This window comes from Urocitellus parryii, chromosome 5 (genome assembly GCF_045843805.1).
Source record: "Urocitellus parryii isolate mUroPar1 chromosome 5, mUroPar1.hap1, whole genome shotgun sequence".
NCBI classification, from domain to species: Eukaryota; Metazoa; Chordata; class Mammalia; order Rodentia; family Sciuridae; genus Urocitellus; species Urocitellus parryii.
Genome location: NC_135535.1, coordinates 77716635 through 77743098, shown reverse-complemented (window position 1 = coordinate 77743098; position 26464 = coordinate 77716635). Strand labels below are relative to the sequence as shown.

The window sequence follows — 26464 nt, the reverse complement described above, 5'->3', positions numbered from 1 at the left end:
ACTCAGTGTCTGAGTTATTGGCCCTGGCAATAGGGAGCACTAGTCAATTCTATGATCATCATAGAAGTCTTAATTGTAGAAGAATTAAGATGCTGCATATTTCAAAAAGTAGAAAATAAAAAAGACTGCAAAAAAAATCGCAGCATACTTCCAAATCTACAATCCCAAGAGGTATTACATCAGAGGAGAGAATGCAAAGATTTTCTAAGGTTTCTGGATGCCTACAAGGAGATGTTAGCCCTCCATTAGCAAGTTGGGCTATTTGCTTTCCAGGATGGGAGAAGTTTTCTTAAGCACAGTCAATCATCACTTTATAACATTCCAATTAGTATCAAAAACATGGTTATTCTTCATTTAAGAATTTCTTATTCCCCTAGTTATATTTGTGATAATGTGGTATCACAAATATAACTATAAAAAAATAAAAATATAAAAAATCTGGATTAAATGGTTACTTTCCATTTGATCTATAATGGCTCTCAAGAATAGAGACAAACATTGAGGGTTCAAAAAGAGTATCAGAGGGATTTATGTGCAATTAAAAATTGCATGTAAATGTGTAGGGCTACGGATGTGGCTCAGTGGTAGAGTGCTTGCCTGGAAAGCAGGAGGCCGAGGGTTAAATTCCCAGCACCACAAACACAAAAAAAAAAAAAAGAAAGAAAGAAAGAAAGAAAAAGTTAAAAAATCGGGTGTGTAAGCCAGGCATGGTGGCACACACCTGTAATACCAGCAACTCTTGGGAGGCTGAGGCAGGGGGATTGCAAATTTGAGACTAGTCTAGGCAACTTATCAAGACTCTGTCTCAAGATAAAAGTTGAAAAAGACTGGGAATATGGCTCAGTGATAGAGTGGTCCTGGATTCAATCCCCTATACTACAAAAATAAAAATCAAAAAATTAGGTACATATTTGGAAATATTTAAAGAGAATTTGCTTCTGAAGCCAGCTGGGAAAAAAAAGAGTTCCCCTTTTCTTGCTAAGGTATGAGTCAACTGCAGGACTGACCCCTTGCATTTATGCTTCCTCTTCCACATTTAAAAAGATAAAAAGTATTCTGGGGTTTTGTGGTGGTGAGGGTTCTGTTTTGTTTGAGGCAGGGCTGGGGATCCAATCCAAGGTTTTACACACGTTAGGCAAGTACTCTGCCACTTAGCTACACCCCTACCCCAAGTATTATGTTTTATCTAATTTTTGTGCAATACTTTTCTATTGGAAGTGAAATTTAAAATATTGTAATAAGTAAATTAATTGAAGGAATAGAAAAACTTGCCAAGAGTAAAAAAGTAAGAAAAAAGACATTAAATTCTTGTTAAGTGTCTTTGTCTGCATTTAGTAGACTAAAAGTAGCTAATAAATAACTATGCTTCCAGGGTAGGAGAGCTGTGGTGACAGGGCAAAGCAATAGAGAGTTGCTTATATTTTTGCTTTTGAGAAACAGATTTAAGCCTCTAGGTGGGCAATAAGCAGAATCTTCCATTTGACAGATTCTACCAACATTCCTGCACATTATGATACTCAGTAATAAATATTGGAGCCATGCATGGTAGCCCACACCTGTAATCTCAGTGATTCAGGAGACTGAGACAGGAGATTTGGCAGGTTTAAGGTCAACCTCAGCAATCTAGTGAGAATCCTCTCTTACAAAGAAATGAGAATATAGTTCAGTGGTGAAGTGATTGCCTCACATGTGCAAGGCCCTGGGCTCAATCCCCAATATCACATGTACAAAAAAAAAAAAAAAAAAAGATAATAAATAATGGATAGATGAATGGTGTCACAGGAACAAACCTCCAGTTATCTCAATCATATTGGATACCTGTTGGAAAGAGGTAGGTGACATTAGGTTGGAACTCACACTTGGCTCTAGCCTACCAAACATGGTAAATGAACAGGCACTCTTTGATACTCTTCAAAATTTAGAGATCATTCAGAGTTCCTGAAAGGGTTTTTTCAAATATAATGTGACAATAGTCAGCCAGCTACATAAGCTACTTAAAGGGGAGAGGAAGTAAAACTTGACTCAACAGGATGACGGGGACTTAACTACAGTAGAGGAAATTTTTTTCCATAAAGAAAATTATAAAGCCCTGGCGCCATTCATCTGTGAAACCTCCTTCCTGCAGGCATTGAAAATGCTGATCTGTTTTGGTTTATCTGTAATGAATTGTAGATGCAAGGATAATTGCAATCTTTTTTCTGAGATGGGCTGTGACTAGTAGCCTTCATGTATTTTAGGAGATTGGAGGATTAGCTGCTTTGTCCAGTATGTTAGATGTATAGGGCCACTTGATAAATACCATTAGCTGAGGGTATTTCACTCAATGTCAGAGCAGTATAGCATGGCAGCTTAACCTAACTGCCCCCAACAAAATATATGGTCACCAAAATTAATAGGTAGTCTGATACTGTATCTCAGAAGAATTTATTTGCTCAGTTGCCAAACATTGTGTAATTATTGTAATGCCTTTCAGGACATTCTTGAATTTTCCAGGAAGTTGCAACAACAGGAAAGCAGTTTTGTTCACCAGGTGTAATTAATTAATGTTCTCCACATTCACTTTAATTTTGTTTTGTTTTAGTTCCGAGCAAGACAAAGAAGAATGGATCAAGGTAAACCTGATTTCTATTTTCATTTTTGTTTTATGGCAACCTAGGCATACATTAATTTGTGCGCATCATTCTGTTACTTAAATATATAATCATCAGAACAAGTTTATTTAATTTTAAGATGATTCCTATTATGGATATTTGTTTGATAAAGTGTATTCATGATTGTCATGTGATACTTTCTTTAATGTGTGCTTTGAATTTCATTTATATTTTAGGCCCTTCAAGAGACCATTGATGCCTTTCATCAAAGGCATGAAACCTTCAGAAATGCGATTGCAAAGGATAATGACATTCACTCTGAGGTTTCTGTAAGTTGAATTAAGTTCTTAGTTTTAAACTCTTTTATCTCTTTAGAGTTGCAGAAGATCTATCTAATCATTTTGTGATCTGACCCTTTCCCTTCACAATGCCAAAATTGGTTATTCAGACAGAATCTCATTCCTTCTTGATGGATACAGTAGTGAGTATTTCTTGACACTCTTTAAACTTCTTTGAATCTTTGATTTCTTTTCTTGGGTCTTGAGTTTCAGAACATGGTTTATACAATTGTTAAAATAGTTTTTTTTTAATAAAAAGGGAAATTACAATTTTTCTATTAATATTATCTCTCTCTCTTTTTTTCTTCCTTTTTTTAAAGACTGCTGAGCTAGGGAAAAGAGCCCCGAGATGGATCCGAGACAATGAAGTGACAATGTGTATGAAATGCAAGGAACCTTTCAATGCACTGACAAGGAGAAGGCACCATTGTCGAGCATGTGGACATGTAAGTGAGATTTCTGGTTCATTAAGGTCACTAGTAATGGTGTAAGTGGTTAGATTATCATCTGGGAAAATATTTTTTTAAAAAGATCATTTAAAAAAATCACTTAATAAGCCTATTTTGGTGCCAATTTTGTGCAAAGCACTCAGTTTTGTGCTGAACCCTGGAGGAAAAAATGGGAAACAAAGCTAGGTGTGGTGGTGCCCGCCTATAATTCCAGCAAGTCTGAGGCAGGAGGATTATGAGTTCAAAACCAGCTTGAGCAACTCAGTGCCCTAAGCAACTCAGTGAGAGACCCTGTCTCTAAAGAAAATACAAAATAGGAGCCAGGCACAGTGGCACATACCTGTAATCCCAATGACTTGGGAGGATAAGGCAGGAGGATTGCAAATTCAAAGCCAGCCTCAACAATAGTGAGGCGATGAGCAACTCAGTGAGACCCTCTCTTTAAATAAAATCCAAAATGGGCTGGGGAGGTGGCTCAGTGGTTGAGTGCCCCTGAGCTCAATTCCCAGTAGCAAAAAAAAACACAACAAACTGGTAAACAAAATGATCCTGGCTTCACAGAGCTTACATTATAATGGAGAAAGACAAGAGTTTCGAATTACTGTCAACAGAATTAGAAAATGGTCAAGAAGTTAAAAGAGAAGGTAGGAGTAATGGAAGATTTGGAACCAATTTTATTTAGAAAAAAAAGAAGACCTACCTGAAGGGTTGGTACTTAGCTGATACCTAAAGAGGGAGAAAGAGCTAATCCCAGGGAGGAGGCAGGAGGAGCATTGCAGACGGTGAGTCTGAGCCAAAGACCTGCAGTAGGAAAGAGATTGCTCTAGTCACAAGATTGCCAAAAGCCACGTGGCTGGAACATGATGAGTAAGGGGCAGTGTGGCGCGAGAGGTGGTAAGAGAGAGAATGCCCAGAGGACTTGGTGTCTTTGAGAAGACAAGAAGAAGTAGAACTCACCCTTCAGGTAGAAGTTCTGGCTTTTGATGGGCAGAGGGGAACATTGTAACAGAAGGAAAGATGGTTACAAATGGCGACAGGTTGCTGTTGTTTATGGCTTTGTGGTGTGAAATGAGGGAGTTTAGGTTCAATGTTGTATTTTCATTGAAGAATGAGGCAGTCGTAAGTTGAGAGTAAAGGAGGAAGGAAGGGGGAGATGGGAAGATTCAAGAGAGAAGACTAAGTATAAAACAATATGCCCTGGGAAGAAAAAGGTAAGCCTGCCAGAGAAACACAGGCAGACTAGATGCTCATTAGTAGTCTGTGGTCATAGATTAAAGGGATAGTCATCAGCTTAATGGCAATGATTTCTCTAACAAAATTCAGCTCAGGCCAGAGAAGGCAAATGGCAGAGTTTATCCAGAGTCAATGTAGTGAGAAAAACAAGGAGAGAGAGAGGTGTCTTCATCAGATAGTTCATAATGAATAAGGAAAGTCTAAGTTAATAACAAAGAAGGTAGGAAAGCTCAGAGGGAGAGCAGAGGGTTGCTGAGAAAAAGTGGTGGGGGTCAATGGACAAAAGGAGTTCTGTAATTTCAAAGCTGCATCTTAGTGGACCGCTGCCAGCAAGCAAGTCATGTTTGAACTTGTCGTGTCAAATGTGGTTCAGTCCCTGGTGGTGACACAGTCTCATGAGTAGCCATGAGACTGACCTCGTAAGAATGGCACAGGCAGTAGGGACCTAAGAAGTCAGTTCAGTGGGTTAGTCATGTGGATGTTGAAGTCACCAGGCATTGTGATACCCTGGTGAACTAAGCTCCATTTTAGCTATAAAATCCTGGTGGTGAGGCAGATGATGAGGAGACAATAGCTCAGGAGGGGAAAAGGCTAAAGCCAGGGGGTTCTGAGGGCAAGAAGAAAACCAAAGGCTACAAACCCCAGCTTTCAGCCCTGAGGTTTTCAGAGATGGCACAAGGGGAGGTGAGAGAAACCGGCAGCCTCTACTTGAGGATTCATGAGTGAGGGCCCTGTGAGAGGGTTCTGAGGGGTGGAAGGAAGATGGGGGACTACATCACATACAAAGCAGTGTGTATGGGAAGAGTCTAGGAAAACAACTGGAGAGACCAGGCCTTCTGGAAACTGAGGTATGATGGAGTTAATTCTTCATGTCTCTGAGTTAACAATGGTCAACCAGACCTATTGCCAGAGACCCAGATGTTTCCCTTGGTGGCATGGCAGCCGAAGGGAGAGCAGCTTCCAGAGAATTAGTGGGGCAGCATGTTTGAACTGAGGATACAATTGATATATTGGGCATACAGGCTGGCTTGATATTAAACACTGTAAGACAGGGACTGGCTGTTGCCAGCTGGGACTAGAAATGTAGGTAAAGATGAGGTCATTGAAAGTCAGACATGCCATGCTTTGATTTGACCAAGTTTGAAAGGGAGATGGTTCTAAGTTGGGCAAAATGAGTAATCAAGAGTGACTCTCCCCACATTAAGATGAGGTGAATAAATGGTAATGTCATTAAGTGACATAAAAATATATAGAAAAATGAAGCAAGTTTGTAGAGGAGAGTAGCAGTCATGATAAAAAGAGTAGCTACCATTTATGGTGTACTGGTGCCAAGAATTGTTGGAACTATTGTGTATATGTTATTTCTTAATAATTTTCTCAACTCCTCTATAATGAAGATTCAAATGTTGTACAATATGGTCTTTGTGTTACACGACCTTCCTATTCTACCCTCCAGGTCTCTATCTCCATGCCTCTCTTTGTAGCATATCTATATTTTGTTAATTTTATTAGTTTGAACATTCTCCTTAGTTGTAGCTAACTGCTATTTTATTGATTGTTTGCATTTTCAATTTCATCTTATTTTTTATTTCTGAAAGTTTTTTTTTTTCCCTTCTAAATCTGCCTGTTCATTTCTATAGTTTTTGTATTGTTTTCCACTTTATTTTTTTTTTCAAACCCTTCTTATACAACTTCAGGATTTCTGTCCCGGTAATGCCAATATCTGGTCAAAGTCTGTTGGTGGTTATTTCTACTAATTCTGGTTTATGACAGTTTATTTTCTGAAATACTGTGCTAGTCTGATTGTGAGCTCATGTTTGGTTGATATTTCATGATCCTCCTTTCATAAGTTTAGTATAAATGACTGAGTCTCGGTTTCACTTCCCCCTGTTCTTCAGGCCCTAGGACTTTTTCCAAATATAAACTTCGAGTTTGATCGGTTTATTAAAAATTATACTTTCAGCTCACTGTTTTTCTTTTTTTTTTTTTTTTGTTTATTCATTGGGTTTTAGTCTTTATACCTTGGAGAATTCTCTCTAAAGTCAAGTCAAGTTTTAAAGTTACATTTGTTGTGTCTAGAAGCCAGTTGTATGAGGGCAAAAGGATTCTTCATATGTATCTATTCTGCCATAATGATAAAAATCAAGAGTCAAAAATATGTTTAATCATGGTTACATATTTCATATTATGACTTTTTACACAGTCTGTATATATATATATATCTCAATTGTTATATAAACTTATAAAACTTACAAATTTTCTGGCATGTTTTATATTCTTTGGTTATTTATGAAAGTTTAAGTTACTTATATAATAATATGTTTATGATACGAATTAATAATTACAATGTTATATAGAAAAGTAATGATGCTACTTATAAATAAAATTTGAACATAGTTTGATCAGCCATTGAGCTGAGTGTCATTGGAAAGAGTGAAGAGAAAGTGTCAAATGAAGCTACAAAGAGGTAGCAGCAATTTGGCTGGTTGGGAGGAACCAAGCTGAAGACTAGATCCTTTCTGTTAAGAAGAATGGGTGAACTTCATTGTAGGCATTGCAGCATCATGATTTATTTGTTATGTGCTTACCTGCAACAATTTATGTTGATATTTCTTTTAGCTTATTCTCATTTTATTGCAGATTTATTCTTTCTCTTTTTCTAAGACTCAGTTTTTAGTTTTGTAATCAAAACTAAACAAATAACAAACATCTTAGAGTAAGACTTTTTAAATCCATCATTGAGTTTATCAGAAATCATTTCTGGCATTGGCATGCTTGCCTTTGGTCAACAAACAATAATGTGTGCTAGCAGAATATCAAAATACTATATGAGGCTGGGGTTGTGGCTCAGCCGTAGAGTGCTCGCCTGGCCTGCGTGAGCCCCTGCGTTCGATCCTCAACACCACATAAAAATGAATAAACAAAATAAAGGTATTGTGTACAACTAAAAAATAAATAAAAATTTTAAAAATGCTATATGATTTGAAAATAAATAAAACAGTTGATTTGAGTTAGCAGATACAGACAAGTCTAATTCTAAATCCCCCTAAAGTAATTTCATTATAAGAAAATGGTAGGATTTTTTTTTTTTTTTAAGGGGATGGGTATTGAACCCAGGTCTTTGTCCATGCTAAGTACACACTCTGCCACTAAGCTATACCCAACCCCTGACCATTTTTATCATGAATTTTAAATGCTATGAACCTAGTTTAAAATTTTGACTAGGGATTGGGGATGTGGCTCAGTGATAGAGCCTTTGCCTAGTACATAGACAGCCCTGGGTTTGGTCCCCAGCGCAGGAAAACAAATTTTGAATGATATTTATATATTTCTTAGATACAGTTCACTATACATTGGTGAGGGGATATACCTCCATAATAATAATAAAAAAGTAATTTCTTAAACTAGAAAAATTTTAAACAATTATCCTATAGTAATTAGAAATTTGAATACCATTCACTAAAAAGTAACATGCATTTATTTGCATTATAGTCATTCATTCACTGACATTCTGTAATGTTTATTGTATGCCTGGTGAACAAAATATTCAAGAATAATCTCTCCTGGAGTTTATAGCCTAGTAAAGGAGACAAACAATCTTACAAGTAAATAATTAAAAACTGTAATCAAAAAGTACAGGAAACTTAGTGGCACAGTGACAGGACTCAGGTTCTATTCTGGAAGTTGGAACCTTTCTTCTTCCTTTTTTTCTTTTAATTGTTTTTAGTTGTTGACCTTTATTTTATTTATGTATATGCGGTGCTGAGAATTGAACCCACTGCCTCACACATCCTAGGGAAGCGCTGTACCACCGAGCCACAACCCTGACCCCTGAAAAGAGGAAGTGAAATTTGAGTTAGCAAAATTAACTCACTGAAGCAGAGATGAGAGAGCAAGGCAACATGTACTTTGGGGGCTAGAAGAAGTCAGAGCCAGGGGAGAAAGAGGACCAGTTATACAAGACTTTACAGTCCATGCTTCACAATTTGTTCTTTAACAAAGAGCAAAGGAGAGACTGGGGAGTTTTAACAAGAAGAGGATCACATCAGGTTAGCATATTTCAGAAAGCATCTGGCTGTTTGGAAAATAGCCTGGAGGTTTAAGAGTAGAGGCCTGAAAGCCAGTAAGAATTCTTTGAGGACTAGTCAAGAGGCTATAAAAAGTAGTCCAAACTAAGCATGCTGATAGTTTAGACTTGAGTGATTATACGAAAGACAAGACTGAAGAAAGGTTTAGAAGGTAAAATCAGCAGAACTTAAAATAGTGAATTTATGGAGTGAGGTAGTAGGAAGATGGTGGGAACGATTCCTATGTTTCCTACTTTTTATGACTGGTTGGGTGGCTGGACCATTTCTTGTGACAGGATTTATAAGAACAGGCTGAAAGGGGAGGAGTCCCCATATGAAGAGAGCCCAGAGTAGGGAACATCATGAGTTTTAAGGACATGGATGAATTATCCAGAAGTATAAAAATAAAGGTCTGGACCAAGCTTTCAGGGATCGGATCTCCTATTCCAGGAAGTCAAGAAGAAAAGGATAAGCAGAGCCCATCACAGATTACAACACCTTGATATTTACTTCAAATGTTTATGTGGATGTTGTTTAACAAAAATCCTCCCTGTGTGTTTGATTTTTTTTCATTTATTATTATGTATAATTAATTGATTATTGATTAAACCTTCTTGTCTTCTAAAGATGACTATTCACTCTTCATTATCCTTTTTTCAAAATTTAAGGTGGTCTGCTGGAAGTGTTCTGACTACAAAGCTCAACTTGAGTATGATGGTGGGAAACTGAGCAAAGTCTGTAAAGATTGTTATCAAATAATAAGTGGATTCACAGACAGTGAAGAAAAGAAAAGGAAAGGAATTCTAGAGGTATGAAATGTTAAATGTTGGACATCTTTTAGGTGTTTCTGCCAGGAACATAGAATTCTCTTAACCACGAGGAATACAAGTAATATACTTTGTTCCTCTTAGTATTTAATAATTGGAGTAACAATAAGCAAGATAACTTTTTGCTGACTTTTAGGAACTTACTTGGTTGGACAGATAGAGGGGCTGTGTTAACCAATATGCACATAGTAGCTATAACCAAATATTAGAGTATTAGTTTGTATGTCTTCTAACATTCAAATTATAGAATCTTTTCTTTATAGGAAAGCGTTTCTTTCAATTTCAACATATTGGCTTTTGAAAACCACTTCATGAAAATTTTCAAATTTAGATTAAAATGCTGTTTACCTGAACAACTCTTTCAACTTATTGTATTAAAATAAATAGCCAGTTCATTACAATCATTTAATAGCCAGTGACATAATCTGGTAACTGTATTACTGAAGTGTCTCAAGTGAATTTATGTTCAATAGAACTTATATATCTGAAATGGGTTCACAGTCAAAGATAATATAAGCCTTTATGTAATAAGGCTTTTGTGGCAGGAAGTTCAGGGAAGCCTGGAAATAGGATCAAAATTCTATGTATCCAAAAATTAGAGATTTGGTTTAACAAGAATTTTTAAAGAGGCAGTACACACTTATAATCCTTATGGCTTAGGAGGCTGAGGCAGGAGGATTGCAAGTTGCAGACTAACCTCAGCAACTTAAGGCCCTAAGGACTTAGCAAAATAAAACATATATATATTATATATAAATAAAAATTATATATATATATATATTATGTATGTGTGTGTACACACACACACATATATATATAATTTTAAAACATTTTTTAAAAAGAGGGGTTTTTTTTGTTTATTTGTTTTTTAAGGCTAGGATGTGGCTCAGTTGTTAAGCAACCTTGGGTTCAATCCCTGGTACTAACAAAAATTTTTCTAAAGAATAACTGATTAGCTGCTAATTGAGCTTATTGAGGTAAATATACAAAGGTCATTTCGGTTAACTGAAAAAGGATCTTAAACTCCAAATTCTCTGTTTGAAGTTAAAATATAGGCCTATATGCTGAAATTCTAAATATAATTCTGAATCCTAATGGGATGTAAGTGTTACTTGTATGGCAGACCAAGATGTTGCTTTCTTGGGCAAGAATGAGAGGAGGATACTCTTCATTTACCCCCAGGAACACAGCTTCAGCCCCAAGACTTAATAGCAGCTCATGAAACTGGCAGAGTATAATGAGTCAGATCATGTGTTAAATGATGAGTTTCAGGGTGTCTCTGTGAAATAAAAATCAGTAGCTAGTTTTCTAGAAAACCTTATACTGAGGGAAAATCATTTACTTATTTGGTTAATTCATTTAACTAAATACAATGTGCAGTCCATAAGTAGGAGATAAGCATGCATGCACTTAATATATATGCATCTGAGACTTAACACTGTCCCAGCTAGACTGTTGTGTGCTGCGGAACAGTGGTCAACTTCTCTATAAAAGGGTCAGAGAAAATATTTTATTCTTTGCAGACCAAAAGGCCAGACCAAGAATATTAAATGGGTGTTTTTAAAATAAAAAGAAATAAGTTTCCACAAATTAGGTTGACAAAATTCAATGTATTTGATTTATTATATTTGCAAGCTTATCCTCTTCACTGCTGAGCCATTGTTTGGATTTAAAAATTCAAAAATATTATAAATTACATATGTAGGTTTTGTAATATGGGTCTACAAATAAGAAAAATATAATTCTCTGGGGGAAGATGACATTTCATTTAACTGCAGTCTAAAGTTAGTGTTCTTATCATCAAGTTGATTGTAAATGTTCATCTGTAAAAACTACTGTTATCTTGTAGGCCATAAAAAAGCAGGTGGAGTTAACTTGTAGGTTGTCATTTGCCAATACAGATAGTTTCTTCTTAAACACAGATAGTTTCACAAAAAACTATCTGTGATGAAGCATCAGTTATATATCCAAACCATCACAGATCAACAAAAATATACAAGCATGCACTTAGGTATTATCACGAAGTCAAATTGCTATAAAAGTTTCTTAATGTTTACTCTTACACAGAAATGTGTATCACCTGGTAACAAATCAGCACTTTGGGGGAAAAAAATGTTATCTTCCCCAGAAGAATTCCATTCTGATTAATAGACGCACATTTAAAAAAAAATTAAGTACATACTAAATATTTTAAATTTTGTCAATGAAAATTTGTGAAAGTTTATTTTCTTCACATAAGTATCTATGTTACTTGGTATGGCCTCTCGGCTTGGAAAGAATGAAATATTTTAACCACTACACAAAGTAATTCTCTGGTATACATTTAAGTGTATGTATGCATTCTCTTATCTCTCACATTCACATTTTCCATGACAAAACTGAGTAGCACCACACCATTTCAGAAATAAAAATAGAAGCCAGGCTCAATGGCACACACCTGTAATCCCAGCAGCTTGGGAGGCTGAGGCAAGAGGATCATGAGTTTTAACCAGTCTCAGCAAAAGTGAGGTGCTCAGCAACTCAGACCCTGTCTCTAAATAAAATACAAAATAGAGCTGGGGATGTGGCTCAGTGGTTGAGTATCCCTGAGTTCAATTCCCAATACCAAAATAATAATAATAATAATAATAATAGAAATAAAAGTGTAAAATAAAAATTTAGTTAAATGGTTTTATTTCCTTTTTTGACAGTAATTAATATATTAAAAGCAAAGCAGAAAACTATAAAATGACTTTTCAAAAATTTGTCACAATGAAATATTTTAAATTATCTCAGGTACTAGGACAATTGATCTGTTTTTACCTTTTTGCTATTGCATTTATGCATTGTTGGAGTATTGTGGCTCAAAGTTCATGGTTTGGATTCGTACTGGGCTAAAATTCTAGCACTCAAATTCCTAAATGTGTGCTCTTGGGGAAACTGTTTAAAAATGCTGAGCTTCTAGCTGGGCACTGTGGCTCACACCTATAATCCCAGAAGCTTAGGAGGCTGAGACAGGAGGATTGAGAGTTCAAAGCCAGTCTCAGCAATGGTGAGGCCCTAAGCAACTCAGTGAAACCTTGTCTCTAAATAAAATACAAAAAAGGGATGTGGATGTGCTTGGTAGTTGAGTACCCCTGAGTTCAATCCCTGGTGAAAAAACAAAAAAAAAAAAAATAAAAAACTGAGCTTCAGAGATAATGAAAGTACTAACTTCTCAATGTTGATATGATGATTAAATTAAATACATGTATCAAGCAGAGGAAACTGCCTTTAAAAAGCAGTCAATACATGTTTATTTGAGTCCTACTCTAATGCCATCCATTTCCCTGAAAATGCCATGATTTTATTATTTTTTAGTGCTGAGTAATATTCCATTGTGTATAAATACCACATTTTTAATCCATTCATCCATTGAAGGACATCTAGGTTGGCTCCACAGTTTAGCTATTGTGAATTGTGCTGCTATAAACATTGATGTGGCTGTGTCATCTTGTATACAGAGATATGATAAAATTGTGGTATATAGGTGTATTAAGAATTGTAATGGAAATAAATAAAGATTAAAAATAAAAAATTGTAATGCAAATAATAATAATAATAATAATGAGACCTCATGTAAAAATAAATAGATAGATAAATATAGATTTCTAGTAAGAGTTAGAGTTGACCTAAGTATTTTTCCATGTTAGTGACAGAGTTTCAAATGTAATTGCAAACTAAATCTTTTTTGGACAATTCTAGAAGACATTTTATATGAATATATATTCTTTGAGTATTTTCCCTAAGTTGAATTACTTCGATTTTATTTTGTTTATTCTTTCTGCCCATCATAATGGCTCTAGATTGAATCTGCAGAAGTATCTGGAAATAGTGTGGTATGCAGCTTTCTTCAGTACATGGAGAAAACAAAACCTTGGCAGAAAGCTTGGTGTGTGATCCCCAAGCAAGACCCTCTTGTGCTGTACATGTACGGTGCCCCCCAGGTAACTAAACCACATCTGCTTGAAGGCAAGATGCCCCCAGGGACAGAGGGAGACATGTGGACAGTGAACTCAATCCTGCCATTGCTCCTCCCTAGAACAAAAGAGCTCAGGCTGTCATTGTGTCTCATTAAAATTGAAAAATAGGTGGGATGTGGTGGTGCACATCTGTAATTACAGTGGCTCAGGAGGCTGAGGCAGGCAGATCGAAAGTTCAAAGCCAGGCTCAACAACTTGGCAAGGCCCTAAGCAACTCACTGAGACTCTGTCTCTAAATAAAATACAAAACAGACTGAGGATGTGGCTCAGTGATTGAGTGCCCCTGGGTTCAATCCCCAATACCAAAAAAGAAAAAGAATGAATAACTTAAGTTTGTTGTTTAAGATGATAAATTTTATAGTTTCTATTTTCTTCACCCTGTGAATCATTTATCCCCTTTCTTTGCTCATTCCTATTCAGTGGGTTTGAGAAAAGGTAAATTGAGTTAGGAAAGAACATGAGGAGGAGAAAGGAAAGCAGAGGGAAAAGTAAAAGGGGAGAGCACACCTTTTTAATGATAGGAAACATTTAAGAAAAGTTGAGCTGGGCTTGGTGGCGTCCACCTGTAATCCTAGTGACTTGTCAGGCTAAGAATGGAGGATCACAAATTTGAGGCCTGCCTCAGTAACTTAGCAAGGCCCTCAGCAATGTAAAGAGACCCTATATCAGAATAAAAAGGGCTGGGGATGTAGCTCAGTGGTAAAGCACCCCTGGGTTAAATCCCAAGTACCACTAAGTAGAGCACTGAATGAGCTCCCTCAGAAATGAGGTAATATCATCAGTGGGTCCTGGCCGATTTGGGTGCTGGCTCTCATTCATGCATTCACTCAGCCAACTCCATCAGCCTCATGTCCAGGCATTGGAACCACCCCCTCTGCCCATGGAGCACTCAGAGTGAATCTGGGTTGGGCAGTAGTAGCAAAAGAGGTTTTGTAGGAACAAGGGCCACACACAACAGACTAACAGCTCTCTCCCTCGTGCAATGTTCTTTGCGCAGGATGTCAAAGCCCAAGCTACCATTCCACTCCTGGGCTACTTCGTGGATGAAATGCCAAGGAGTGCAGACCTGCCGCACAGTTTCAAACTGACTCAGTCCAAGTCTGTGCACAGCTTTGCTGCAGACAGTGAGGAACTGAAACAGAAGTGGCTGAAAATCATTCTTTTAGCTGTCACAGGTGAGACACCAGATGGTCCAAATGAGCACCAAGCCACTTTGGACGATCATCCTGAACCTAAGAAAAAATCAGAATGTTGAACTGTCGGATCAGCTGCAGTGTGGGGTCTCAAGCAAGACATTCTGCTCCAGATATCCCCAGCTCTCCTTCCTCACCTCTTAGCACTTTACGTTGAAAACTATAGGCTCATCAATGCCACCTGTTGGGGATTGTTTTCCCATTTGTGTACTCTTAGTAAGATTAATGTGCAGAGCCATTCTCCCTGTAAAGTTTTGAAATAATGTGAAAAATGGAGTTTTTATGAACTAGTATATGTGCTTTTTGTCTTGAAGAAAATGGTGTCAGTTGATTGTATCACTACCAGGTTAGAATGGGCCACTTTCATTTAAAAAAATCCCTCAATGTCTTCTCTTTCACATGTAGGATCTGTAACAGTTTAAAAGATATACCTCCGTGTTGCCAAAATAGATCCATGGTGATAAATACAGGGACAGTTTAGCTATTAATATTAACTTATTTAGTTTATAAATCTCAAGCTGCATAAATGATATATGTTCTTTTAAAACAAAAGAAAAAGGACAAATTATTGGTGTTCAACCTTTTGACTTAAAAGATAATACTTGTTTTTGTAGAAATACTCTTCAGAATAAAGTATATAGCAATTATCTGTATATAGTATTAAATATAAATATATATACTATACATGCTTTTCTCTTCAGCTTTAGGTTCACATTCATCTCTAATTTATTTTTAAAATAAAAAGCATGTTTTATCTTGGAATTGAGCAGTGTTCTAAACTTAAATGTTTTGGGTGATTTATGTTTAACTGATTGGCAACTAAGGGTGTTGATATTTTTATAAGAAAAAGCATTAAGTGGCATGGGGCAAATTAGTGAATTCCAACAGTATTTTTAGAGTTTTTTTGGTTTTGTTTGTTTGTTTTTGTTCTGTGCCTATTTAAAACAGTGCCTCTCTTAGAAGGTGCTATTAATACCTATTTAAATATAAGATGAGGGTTTAGTTAATGTTTCAGTCTTGATTATTCTGAAATTAAAGTGCATTTTGGTCACTGGGATGGTCAAAGTCATACGGGTTAATTTGCCTTTTACAAAAATATAACTGTTGTAGTAGTTAACATCAGCGTGTGCAAAAATCTTCACCAAAACTTGAACTATAGAAGACACCTGACCTTACAGAGAACCTGGGACATGTGGAAACTGCATTTTTTTGTCATTGTTTCCTTTTTCCATGTGACTGTTATGCATGGTTGAATAAGGACTATGTCTGATGAACACTTAAGATAACTATGTGGGCCTATTCCTTGGTCAGATGTGAAACAAAATTCACACACGATAGCCTATGTTTGGGGGCAGGGGTTGAAAGATAGTAAAGGAAGTTTATGCACAACCACCTCCCCAGAGACGAGCAGGGGGTGGGGAGGACAAGATTCAAAAAGCAATATTTTAATGGCAGGTTTTCAGGAGGTACAAATCATTAAAGAATAGGAGAATTTTTCCCCCTTTTATCCTCTGTGGAATTTTAATAGATTGCAATTCTTTTTCATGAAGGCTGCTGCTCTTCTTTTCTATTTTACTGGTGATTAAAATCTCACATGGAGTTGCTTATTTAATTCTTTTCTCAACCTCAGTTTTTCATTTCCTTTTACACTATCATAACTCAAGCATTATCGCTTTTTATACACCAATGTGCTAGAAATTTACTATCCTCAGTCTGTAAGGACTGCATCTTAAATGTAGACAATGAGTAAATATCTACATTTAATCAGTTTGAAACTGCTATTTATTTCAGGCCCTTTTGCTTTAAGAAATATGTCTTAAGATTTTTTTTTTCCCACCACTCCAAAGGAGTAAATGAACCAATTATGGCTGACATAATTAGGTTCCTTTCCTCCGTGAAAGGAATACCAGCCATGATCATTAACTTTAAACCAAATACTTAGAGCCACAAAGAGAAAAAGATAGCTTCTTGTACCCTATTAAATCAGGGCCAAAATGAAAGAAAATGTACATTGCTTCTCTTTCCTAGCTGCCAGCTGTGGTATGTGTGTAAGAAAGAAAAACAGGTCCAGGATGGTTATTGAGAAAATTACAGCTATAGATAATACTTTGGTTTTCTTAATCTCAAGAAAAGAGAAGCAATGAAAGTATACAATGATTATCAGAGCATATATATATCCAATGATCTATTCGCTTGTAAATGTGAATAGATCATTGGATATATATGTGGCAACTAGACAACTTGATTATTTTTGAAAATTATTTGAGCAGCCAGATGACTCAATTTTTTCCTACCAGTAAGTCTTTTTAGAATAAAAGTAACATGAACACATTCAGTGTTGTCTAACTTAGGTTATGGAAAGAATACTCACAAAGAGTATTATTACCGTGCTCTTAGTAGTCATTCTCTTTACATTTTTTTTTTTCTGAGAAATATCAGAACTAGAAGAAAATTTCTGGTTACCTAGTCATCATCTTCACTTTTCATCCCACAATCTTCAGTCAGTCAAGCATGAAGAGATGCAGGGTAGCAGCCTCACTCATTTGTGTCTCTTTAAAGAATCACACATTTACTTGGAGAAAGGTAAAACACTCTTAGCTGCTCAACTAAGAGACCTAGAGGAGGTTGTTAAAGAGCAACTGGTGTGAGCAGTCATGACAAACTGAACCTTAAGAAAGAAACTTTCCTATTAAAATCAACATTCCATATGGGTTTTAATGGTCATTGTCTAATTTGGTGCTTTCCAAAGTCATCTTGTTAAGTGCCCTTCTTCTAAAGTTAAAAATACTTCTTTGATAAAACTATATTCATTAGAAAACATTCCAGCTTTTAAAAAACTTAAATTTTGCTTTTTTGAAAGTCTACCATTTGATAAGTGTGAGACTTTTATCAAGGTTTTAAGTGGAGCTCAATAATGAAAAGTGCCAGCCACTTTCATAATAATGGCATCTGTAATGCCAGCTTATATGCAAGCAATAAACTCTCCAGATATGGTTTTATATTGAAAGTTTAGTATGAAGACCCCTAGTCACAAGCATATAGAAGACTGACTTCCTATATAGTATAATTCTAATTGCTGAGTACTGAGGAGGTAAATGGTGGGGAAGGGGTGGGCTTCATTTCTTGGATTCAAATGCTATCAAAATCATTTTTACTTTCTCAAAGAGTGTGGAGAGTGAAACAAGTAAAGCACATATACGTATTATATTATTAAGCTACAGTTTGTTTTCCATTAATTCAATATACAGGTTACCTTTACTGGGCAACCCACTCCAATTTTTTTAAATTACCAAACTTTTTATAGAAATTCATCTTTTAAATGCACCCTGTGTATTTTTTTTTAAAGAGCACTTGTTCTGTCATAAATATATAAAGAAATCTATAAACTTCATGGTACTGCAGGGTTGTTATAGATTCATTGATGCCTTCTAAAAACCTTTTCTCAAAAATCCATGTGGAAGTTCATGATTGTGTTTTACTTTTTCTTATCTCTGTGGAGACAAGGTGGGTTCCCTGCCTTCAAACATTAGATCTTGTTCATTTGTATCCAAAGCCTTAAGTTGTTCTTAAGCATACTGTCTGTGATATATCTCTAAACGGATCTTTCAGCAATGGATATATTCTGAGGAATAGACACCAACAGGAGCAAATACATAAGTACATTTTAAGGAACAAAGGTCTTTTTTTGGTAAGTATCCTTGCTATAGTGCTCTATTAGAGGAGAATTAAAATTTCCTGCATCATATAATGTTCATGTTAGTGGGTCTAAGATTAAGCACATGGTATTTATAAGCTAAAATTTCAAAGGCAAGAATATCAATGTTTTCATTAATAAATTTTGTAATCTATAAGAATGTATTAATATAAGGACTATGTGGCTAGCCAGTTCCTATTCTTAGGACTGTGTTGACATCTATAGTGGATCATGTTACTTCTTCATTCTTACCCAGTTTTATTAGATTCAAGCTACTTTTTATTTTCGTACTACTGTCTACTATAGCTTCTCTAGATTTAGAGATTATGATTAAGTAGAAAGACCACTAGGTCTTCTTTAAAAATCCTTTTTGTGAATTTCTATTGTATGTACATATGTAAAACTTATTGATTTTCAATTCTCTTTCCATAGGAAAGAAATTTTAATTGTTGAAATATTTTAACAAGTTGTTTACATGGATTTTGAATATATAATTCATTCTCATACATGCCCCTGAATCACGTTGAGTCATGGGAAGGTAACTTTGCTTTCTTTACAGATCTGGTAGAGATGAATAAGATGAGAAATTGAAACAAATAAGAATGAACACAGGTAGATAGTCTCCAGATCAGAGCAAAGTGTGTTAAGAGAAAAATACTTAAGCTGCAGAAGGAATATAAACCATAAATTACAAATCTATGTTTTTGCATGCTGATGTGATTCATTGCACCCAGGCTTTGACCTTGGCTTCTAAATTATAGACTATGGTATCTTCTTGTTATTGTTTTCCTTTAGGTTTTTTAAAAATAGTTTCATTCTCTTAGACTATTTTTTTGTACTTTTGCTAAGGCAAAACATCCCTCTAAATTAATTTATAATCTTTTACTTTCTGGACTGAGCACCTGTGAGAATGCAGTCTTTCCTGTTTTGAGCTGAAATAGCACATGACTTCAACGAGACAGTTTACTTGTTGGAGTCACTGAGAGTTATATGAGGGTCATCCCTTTTCCTAAAATTCATTGTGGTAGATTTAGTGAAAAATTAAATCAAAAAAACCTCTTAGTATATTTTAATAAGTGAATACTAAACATATAGAATGAAATATAGGTTTGGGAAAAAACAATAATCTGTGGGGACCATTAGGGTAACAATTACATTAAATATTACATAGTATATGGATATTGGAATGTATCACTTGGGGAGTCTTCATTAGCAAAACAATCGCGTGTGTATATAAAACTTTTTAAAAGCCAGACTAGCATTTCATCTTGTGAGTGTCAGTTGACTGATATTTGAAAATATTATCTGGATTTTTCTTTTGATTTGGTGACAAAGATTGAAAAGGTCTGTTATCAGAATTTTACCATTGACTCTAATGTGAAAAAGTGTATACAATTTTTCTTTTCTAGCTATATGAATGTAAAATATTTGCAAAGTGTATATATTGTGTAACATATGTATATTTGGTCATAAAGGCAGATAATTGAAAATACTGTAAAATTAAGCACTTTAATTCCTATTAAATATTAAACATTTGTATCTTGTAAAATAAATACATCCTTAAATCAGTTCTAAAGCCTTATGGTGTTATTTCAGCTAGAATCATATATATTCAGTTCACAATGATTTGGGTTTTCTACTTGGGAAAAAAAGTAACTCCGATAGGGTACAGATCCCCTCACCACAACCCCACAAAACAACCTATAAAAGTCTTTCAAGAATAAAACGTGTGATTCAACCAACATTTCCCAAGTATAATCTGTGGTTTCTCCCTGTAATCACTCCAAGTCTGTCTCCAGGAACTGATAAACAGTACTTCTTTGTATCCTGGAGAGTAATGCTTTACCACCCCACACATTATGGTATTTGCCTACATTCTATTGTCTTAATATAGTGAAACAAGCATGCAAATAAATAAAAGGCAAAGGAAATATTTAAATATTAAATACCTTTATTTCATTTTTATGTGGTGCTAAGGATTTTTTTTTTATCCAATGCCTCATGCATGCTAGACAAGTACTCTACCTCTGAGCCACAACCCCAGCCCACTATTTAAATCTTATTGCTGCTATTGGTCATATGTCCTTGAATCCCAGTAATAAACTCCTATGATCATTCCAAGAGACAAAAAAATTACCATTTGACTATAAAGCACTACACAAATAGTATTTCTTGACACACTTCACATTAGTACTGAGCTACACCCCCCAGTTACTTTTCTGGCTTTATATTTAAAGCAAAAGGAATCCTAAGAGACTTTCTTTATGATTTCATAAATAAAGTGTTTCCAGAGAGAATCCTTTTTAGAAGGTTATTAGCTTTTTTTGACCACAGAGAATTAACTATTTATTGATTGACACTTAAAAGCAATTTGCATCAGTTAAAGGGTTTCTTAACGTTGCCCTTGGATCATCAATATGGCTTCTTTGTGTCCACATTATTCCAGGTAGAAATGTGGAAAGCACACAATTTCAGGCCTCTCAAACTGAAGTATATAGGAATCACCTGGAAGTCTTGTCAGTTCTCAGACTGTGATTTAGCTGGTCTGCGATACAGTCATCAAAAGGCAAAAGGGCAAGAGAGGGCTGAATTCACCCTTTTATAAAAGCCCCAACCCCGCCCAATGGTGGAGCTCTTGTGATCTAACCAATCATTTCTTTGCATTTGGTGTTGGAGATTGAACTCAAGGCCTCATGCATGCTAGGCACTACTTCTACTGCTGAACATCCCCAGCCCCCTAATCGTCTCTTAAAGGTCCCACCTCTTTTTTGATTTCTTTCTCAGTGGATTTGTAATTGGTATACAGGAAAGCTATTGATTTTTGTGTGAATTTTGTAACCTGTTACTTTGCCAAATTTGTTTATTAGCTCCAGCAGTCTTTTGGTGGAGTTCTTTGCATCTTCTAAATATAGGATCATATCATCTGCAAACAGTGATGATTTGACTTCTTCCTTTCCTATTTTTGTATCCTTTTTGTTTCCTTCTCTTGCCTAATAACTCTGGCTAGAATTTCTAGCACTATATTAAATAGGAGTGGTGAGAGTGAAGATCCTTGTCTTATCCAAAATTTTAAAGGAAATGTTTTTGGGTTTTCCCCATCTACTATGAGGTTGGCTTTGGGTTTTTCATATACAGCCTTTATGATGTTCAGGTAAGTTCCTTCTTTCCTTAATTTCTTTGATTTTTTTTATCATGATCGGGTGCTGAATTTTGATGAATACCTTCTTTGCATCTATTAAGATTACTAAGTGATTTTTTGTCCTTAATTCTGTTAATATGATGAATTGCATTTATTGATTTGCTTATATTAAACCATCCTTGCATCTCTGGAATAAAACCAACTTGGTCATGTACAATCTTCTTAATATGTTGTTGAACATGATTTGCTAATATTAAGTATTTTTGCATCTAAGTTCTTCAGGGATATTGGTTTGTAGTGTTCTTTCCTCCTTGTCTTTTTTTTTTTGTTTTTGGTGTGAGCGTCATAATAGTCTCATAGAATGAATTTGGAAGTGTTCCATCCCTTTCTATTTCATGGAATAATTTGATTAGTTCTTCTTTAAAGGTTTGGTGGGATCCATCTGGTCCTGGTTTTTTTCTTTGTTGGAAAGCTTTTTATTTTTTATTTTAAAAATATTTTTTAGTTGTAGGTGGGCACAATACCTTTATTTATAAATAAATGTAGTGCTGAGAATCGAACCCAGTGCCTCACACATGCCAGGCAAGTGCACTACCATGGAACACCAGCCCCAGCCCCAATTATTTCCTTTTTTTTCTACTAGTTTTGGACTTGCTTTGTTCTTTTTCAAAGACCTTGGGAATCATGTTTAGGTTATTTATTTGGGATCTTTCTGATTTTCGGGTTTTTTTAATATTTTCTTAGTTGTAGATAGACCTTTATTTTATTTATTTATTTTTATGTGGTGCTGAGGATCGAACCCAGGGCCTCACACATCCTAGGCAAATGCTCTACCACTGAGCTACAGCCTCAGCCCCCTTTCTGATTTTCTTATGTAGGCATTCATAGCTATAAACTTGCCTCCATAGTGTCCCAGAAGTTCTGGTATATTGTATCACTATTCTCATTTGAGTCTAAGAATATTTGATTTCTCCCTTGATTTCTTCTATCACCCATTCATTGTTCAAAAGAGTAATTGTTCAGCCAGGTGCAATGGTGCACACCTGTAATCCCAGTGGCTCAGGAGGCTGAGGCAGGAGGATCACAGGTTCAAAGCTAGCCTCAGCAAAAGCAAGGTGCTAAGCAACTCAATGAGACCCTGTATCTAAATAAAATACAGGGTCTCATTGGGGATGTGAGTCAGTGGTCAAGTGCCCCTGAGTTAAATCCCTGGTACAAAAAAATAATTTTAAAGGGGGGCTATTGTTCAATCTCTGTGTGCTTATATAATTTCTGTAGGGTTTTGTTATGTGGATTTCTAATTTCATTAAGATCTGATAAAATGCAAGGAATCATATCAATTTTTTTGTATATGCTAGGAGTTGCTTTGTGGCCTAAAATGTGGTCCATTTTGGAATAGATTCTATGAGCCACTAAGAAGAAACTGTATTTAGCTGTCATTGGATGAAATATTCCTTAGATGTATGTAGGTCCACTTGATTTATAATATTTTTCAGGACCAAAGAGTTTTTACCAAATTTATATCTGGAAGACCTATCAGGTATGTTGAAATAACCCAGGATTATTGTATTGGAATCTATCTAAGGCTTTTAATTTGAGTAGTGTTATTTTTAATGTACTTAATTGCAACCATATTTGGGGCATAAATATTTACTATCATTATATCTTCTTGTTGAATTGTTCCCTTTACGAATGTGAAATTTATCTCTTCTGATTAATTTTGGTGTGAAAATCTGCTTTGCTGGATATGAGAATAGCCAGTCCTGCTTGTTTTCAAGCTCCATATTAATATCTATCCTTTCACTTTTTAAAAAAAACAATACCTTTATTTTATTTATTTATTTTTACATGGTGCTGAGGATCGAACCCACCCAGGGCCTTGCACATGTGAGGCAAGCACTCTACTGCTGAGCCACAATCCCAGCCCCTATCCTTTTACTGTTAGCCTATGGCTGCCTTAGCCTCTAAGGTGTATCTATTGCAAACAACATAAAATTGGGTCTTGTTTTAATTTATTCTACCAGGCTATGTCTTTTAATTGGAAAGTTGAGACCATTTACATTCGATATTATTATGGAGAGAGGTTTATTAATTCGTGCCACTTTGGTTTATTTATCACATTTAATTTGATCCTGTTTCTCATTTGCTTAGCTATTCTTCAAATGATATTTGTTTATTTGTGAGTGCCAAGGTTTGTTTTTATTTCTATCATATGCAGTATTTCTTTCTTTTAATTTTTTTTTACTTATAGATGGACACAATATCTTTATTTTATTTATTTATTTTTATATGGTGCTGAGGATTAAAACTGATGCCTCACACATGCTAGGCAAGCCCTCTAACACTGAGCCACAACTCCAGCCCCACATGCAGTATTTCTTTGAGTAGGTTCTATAGTACCAGTTTAGTAGTCATGGATTCTTTTAGTTTCTGCTTATCTTTTAAGGTGGTGTTTGTTTGTTTGTTTTTTCTTTTTTTGTGGGAGAGCACTTAACCACTGAGCCCACTATCAGAGCCTTTTTTATTTTTATTTTTTTAATTTTAAGACAGGGTCTTGCTAAGTTCCTGAGGCTGACTTCCAACTTTTGATCCTCCTGCCTCGGCCTCCCAAGCTGCTGGAATTACAGGTGTGTGCCACCATGTCTGGCTTCTTGGAATGTTTATTTCATCTTGATTTTGAATACCTTTGCTGGATATAACTGTCTTGATTAACAGTTATTTTCTTTCAGGGATTGGAACACATTGTTCTAAACCCTCCTGACTTGTAGAGTTTTTGCTAAGAAATCAGAAGTTATTCTGATTGGCTTGCCTGTAAAAATGACCTGATGTGACCTGATGTCCCTTGAGGCTTTAAAAATTCTATCCTAGGCATTTTAATTATAATGTGTTGTGAAGAGACTGTTTTTTAATCTTGTCTATTTGGGGTTCTGAATGCATCCTGTATTTGGTTGTCCATCTCATTCTGAAGGTTTGGAAATTTTTCTGTTATTATTACAATGAAGAGTTTTTCCATTTTATTAGCCCACATCTCAAGCCTTCACCAATTACAATGATTCTTAAACTTGGCCTCTTCTTGGTATCACAGAATTCTTGTATATTTTGATCACAGTTCCTTTTTCTTTTTTTTTTTCTTTCTTCTCTCTTTTTTTAAATACTGTGTGAATGTTCAAGGCCATTTTCTCTTCCAGCTCTGAGATTCCGTCTTCAGCATGGCCTACTCTATTAGAGTGACTTTCACCTGAACAATTTATTTGACTTATTGTGTCTTTTATTTCTGAGATTTCTGTTTGGTTCTTTTTCAATTTTTCTATTTCCTTGTTAAATTTCTCATTCATTTTCAGTACTGACTTTCTTAATTCATTCAGTTGTTTTTCTGTATTCTCTTGGAATTCAGTGACAATTTTTATAATGAGTCTTTTGAATTCCTTATCTGATATTTCATCCACTTCAATATTTTTGGCATCATTTGCTGGTGAATTATGACCTTGAGGAGGTGCTATGTTAATTTGTTCTTTCACATTTCTTATCTTCCTGTGTTGGAATGGATTTCTCTTCCACAATTAGTGTGGGCTTTTTTTAGGGCACAATCTTCACTTGCCAAACTTAGAGTGATCTCTTTTAAAAATTTTTTTTTTAATATTTATTTTTTAGTTCTCAGCGGACACAACATCTTTGTTGGTATGTGGTGCTGAGGATTGAACCTGGGCTGCACACATGCCAGGCGAGCTCGCTACTGCTTGAGCCACATCCCCAGTCCTTTTAGAGTGATCTTGATTGAGACCCTGTCATAGGTGTGGTGTCTACGGCCTTTGTGTTATTTCTCTCAATTTTTGCTATAGCAGTGGATGTCCACAGGTGGGGCCCAGGGATTCACTCCCTAGCCATTTCTACTTGGGTTTAGTTTCGTTTTTTGTCTCTTCTATTCTTTGCATTAAAGGATGGCTGAAGATTGAATGTTATTAAATTGTGTGTGGAACAAGATGTGCTATTTTTTGGTTGAGTTTAGTTCAGTAGGAGTGTTACCCTGAGAACTAGTAGTGTCCCCCTGTGGGTTCTCAGCACCTCACAATATAGAGGTAGACAAACAACAGCAACAACCAGTGCAAACAATGACATCTAAAAAGTTAATTGCCACATATAAATGGTAGATTTAGCAATTGCAAATACAATAAGTAACCATGAACAATATCTGGCATTAAAGCAAACAATAGGTGTCAACTTTGTCATCCATAGCAGTAATAATTGAAACAGCATTAATGGTGGGGGCAGAGTTATATAAACCAATTAGTGCTAATAGATGATAAGAGTATAGTTAAGAGAATGGAAAATACAATAGGAAGGTAGAAAAAAGTTTACACTTCAAAAAGTGAACAGAGAATGCAGAAGAGATTTATCATGTAATGGGTATAAGGAAAGAGGAAAAAAGGAATAGTTTGAGAGAGTGAAAGTAAGAATAGAATTTGCCTGTTAGCAGAAGAAAAGAGAGAAAGAGTCAAGAGAAACAGAAAAATGAAAGTAATATAAAACAAAACCAAAATATACCAATAAAAAAACCCTAACCCTCAAAAGACAAGGCAAGGAAAAATAATGTTGCTTTAAAAATGTTAAAAATGAGAAAGAATGAAATATGTATACATGTTCATGAACAAATCATCACAGCAAAAACACACAAAAATAAAACCACAAAACAAAAAAGAAAAAGGGTTTTTTAAATTTTAATTTTGTGATTCATTTTAATACACACAGGCTCTGCTTTTTCATATATTTAATTCAACTTATTTATACAAACATGGACTACATCTTATTCCAAATAGGATCCCAATCTTGTGGTTGTGCATGATGTAGAGATTCACTGTTGTATATTCATATATGTACATAGGAAAGTTAGGTCAGAATCATTCCACTGTCTTTCCTCTTCTTTTCTCCTCTCCC

General features: G+C 35.5%; 1 protein-coding gene across 1 annotated transcript in view; it reads left to right on the top strand.

The window, feature by feature from the left end:
- Fgd4 (FYVE, RhoGEF and PH domain containing 4) overlaps positions 1–15251 on the top strand; it is a 199890-nt gene extending 184639 nt beyond the window's left edge. Inside the window, exons 12-17 of the mRNA XM_026412320.2 lie at positions 2582–2612; positions 2828–2920; positions 3250–3375; positions 9347–9487; positions 13330–13470; positions 14504–15251. Of these exons, the coding sequence (XP_026268105.2) occupies positions 2582–2612; positions 2828–2920; positions 3250–3375; positions 9347–9487; positions 13330–13470; positions 14504–14761 (790 nt within the window). The 3' untranslated portion in view covers positions 14762–15251. The remainder of the gene's footprint in view (positions 1–2581; positions 2613–2827; positions 2921–3249; positions 3376–9346; positions 9488–13329; positions 13471–14503) is intronic.
- The last annotated feature ends 11213 nt before the right edge of the window (positions 15252–26464 follow it).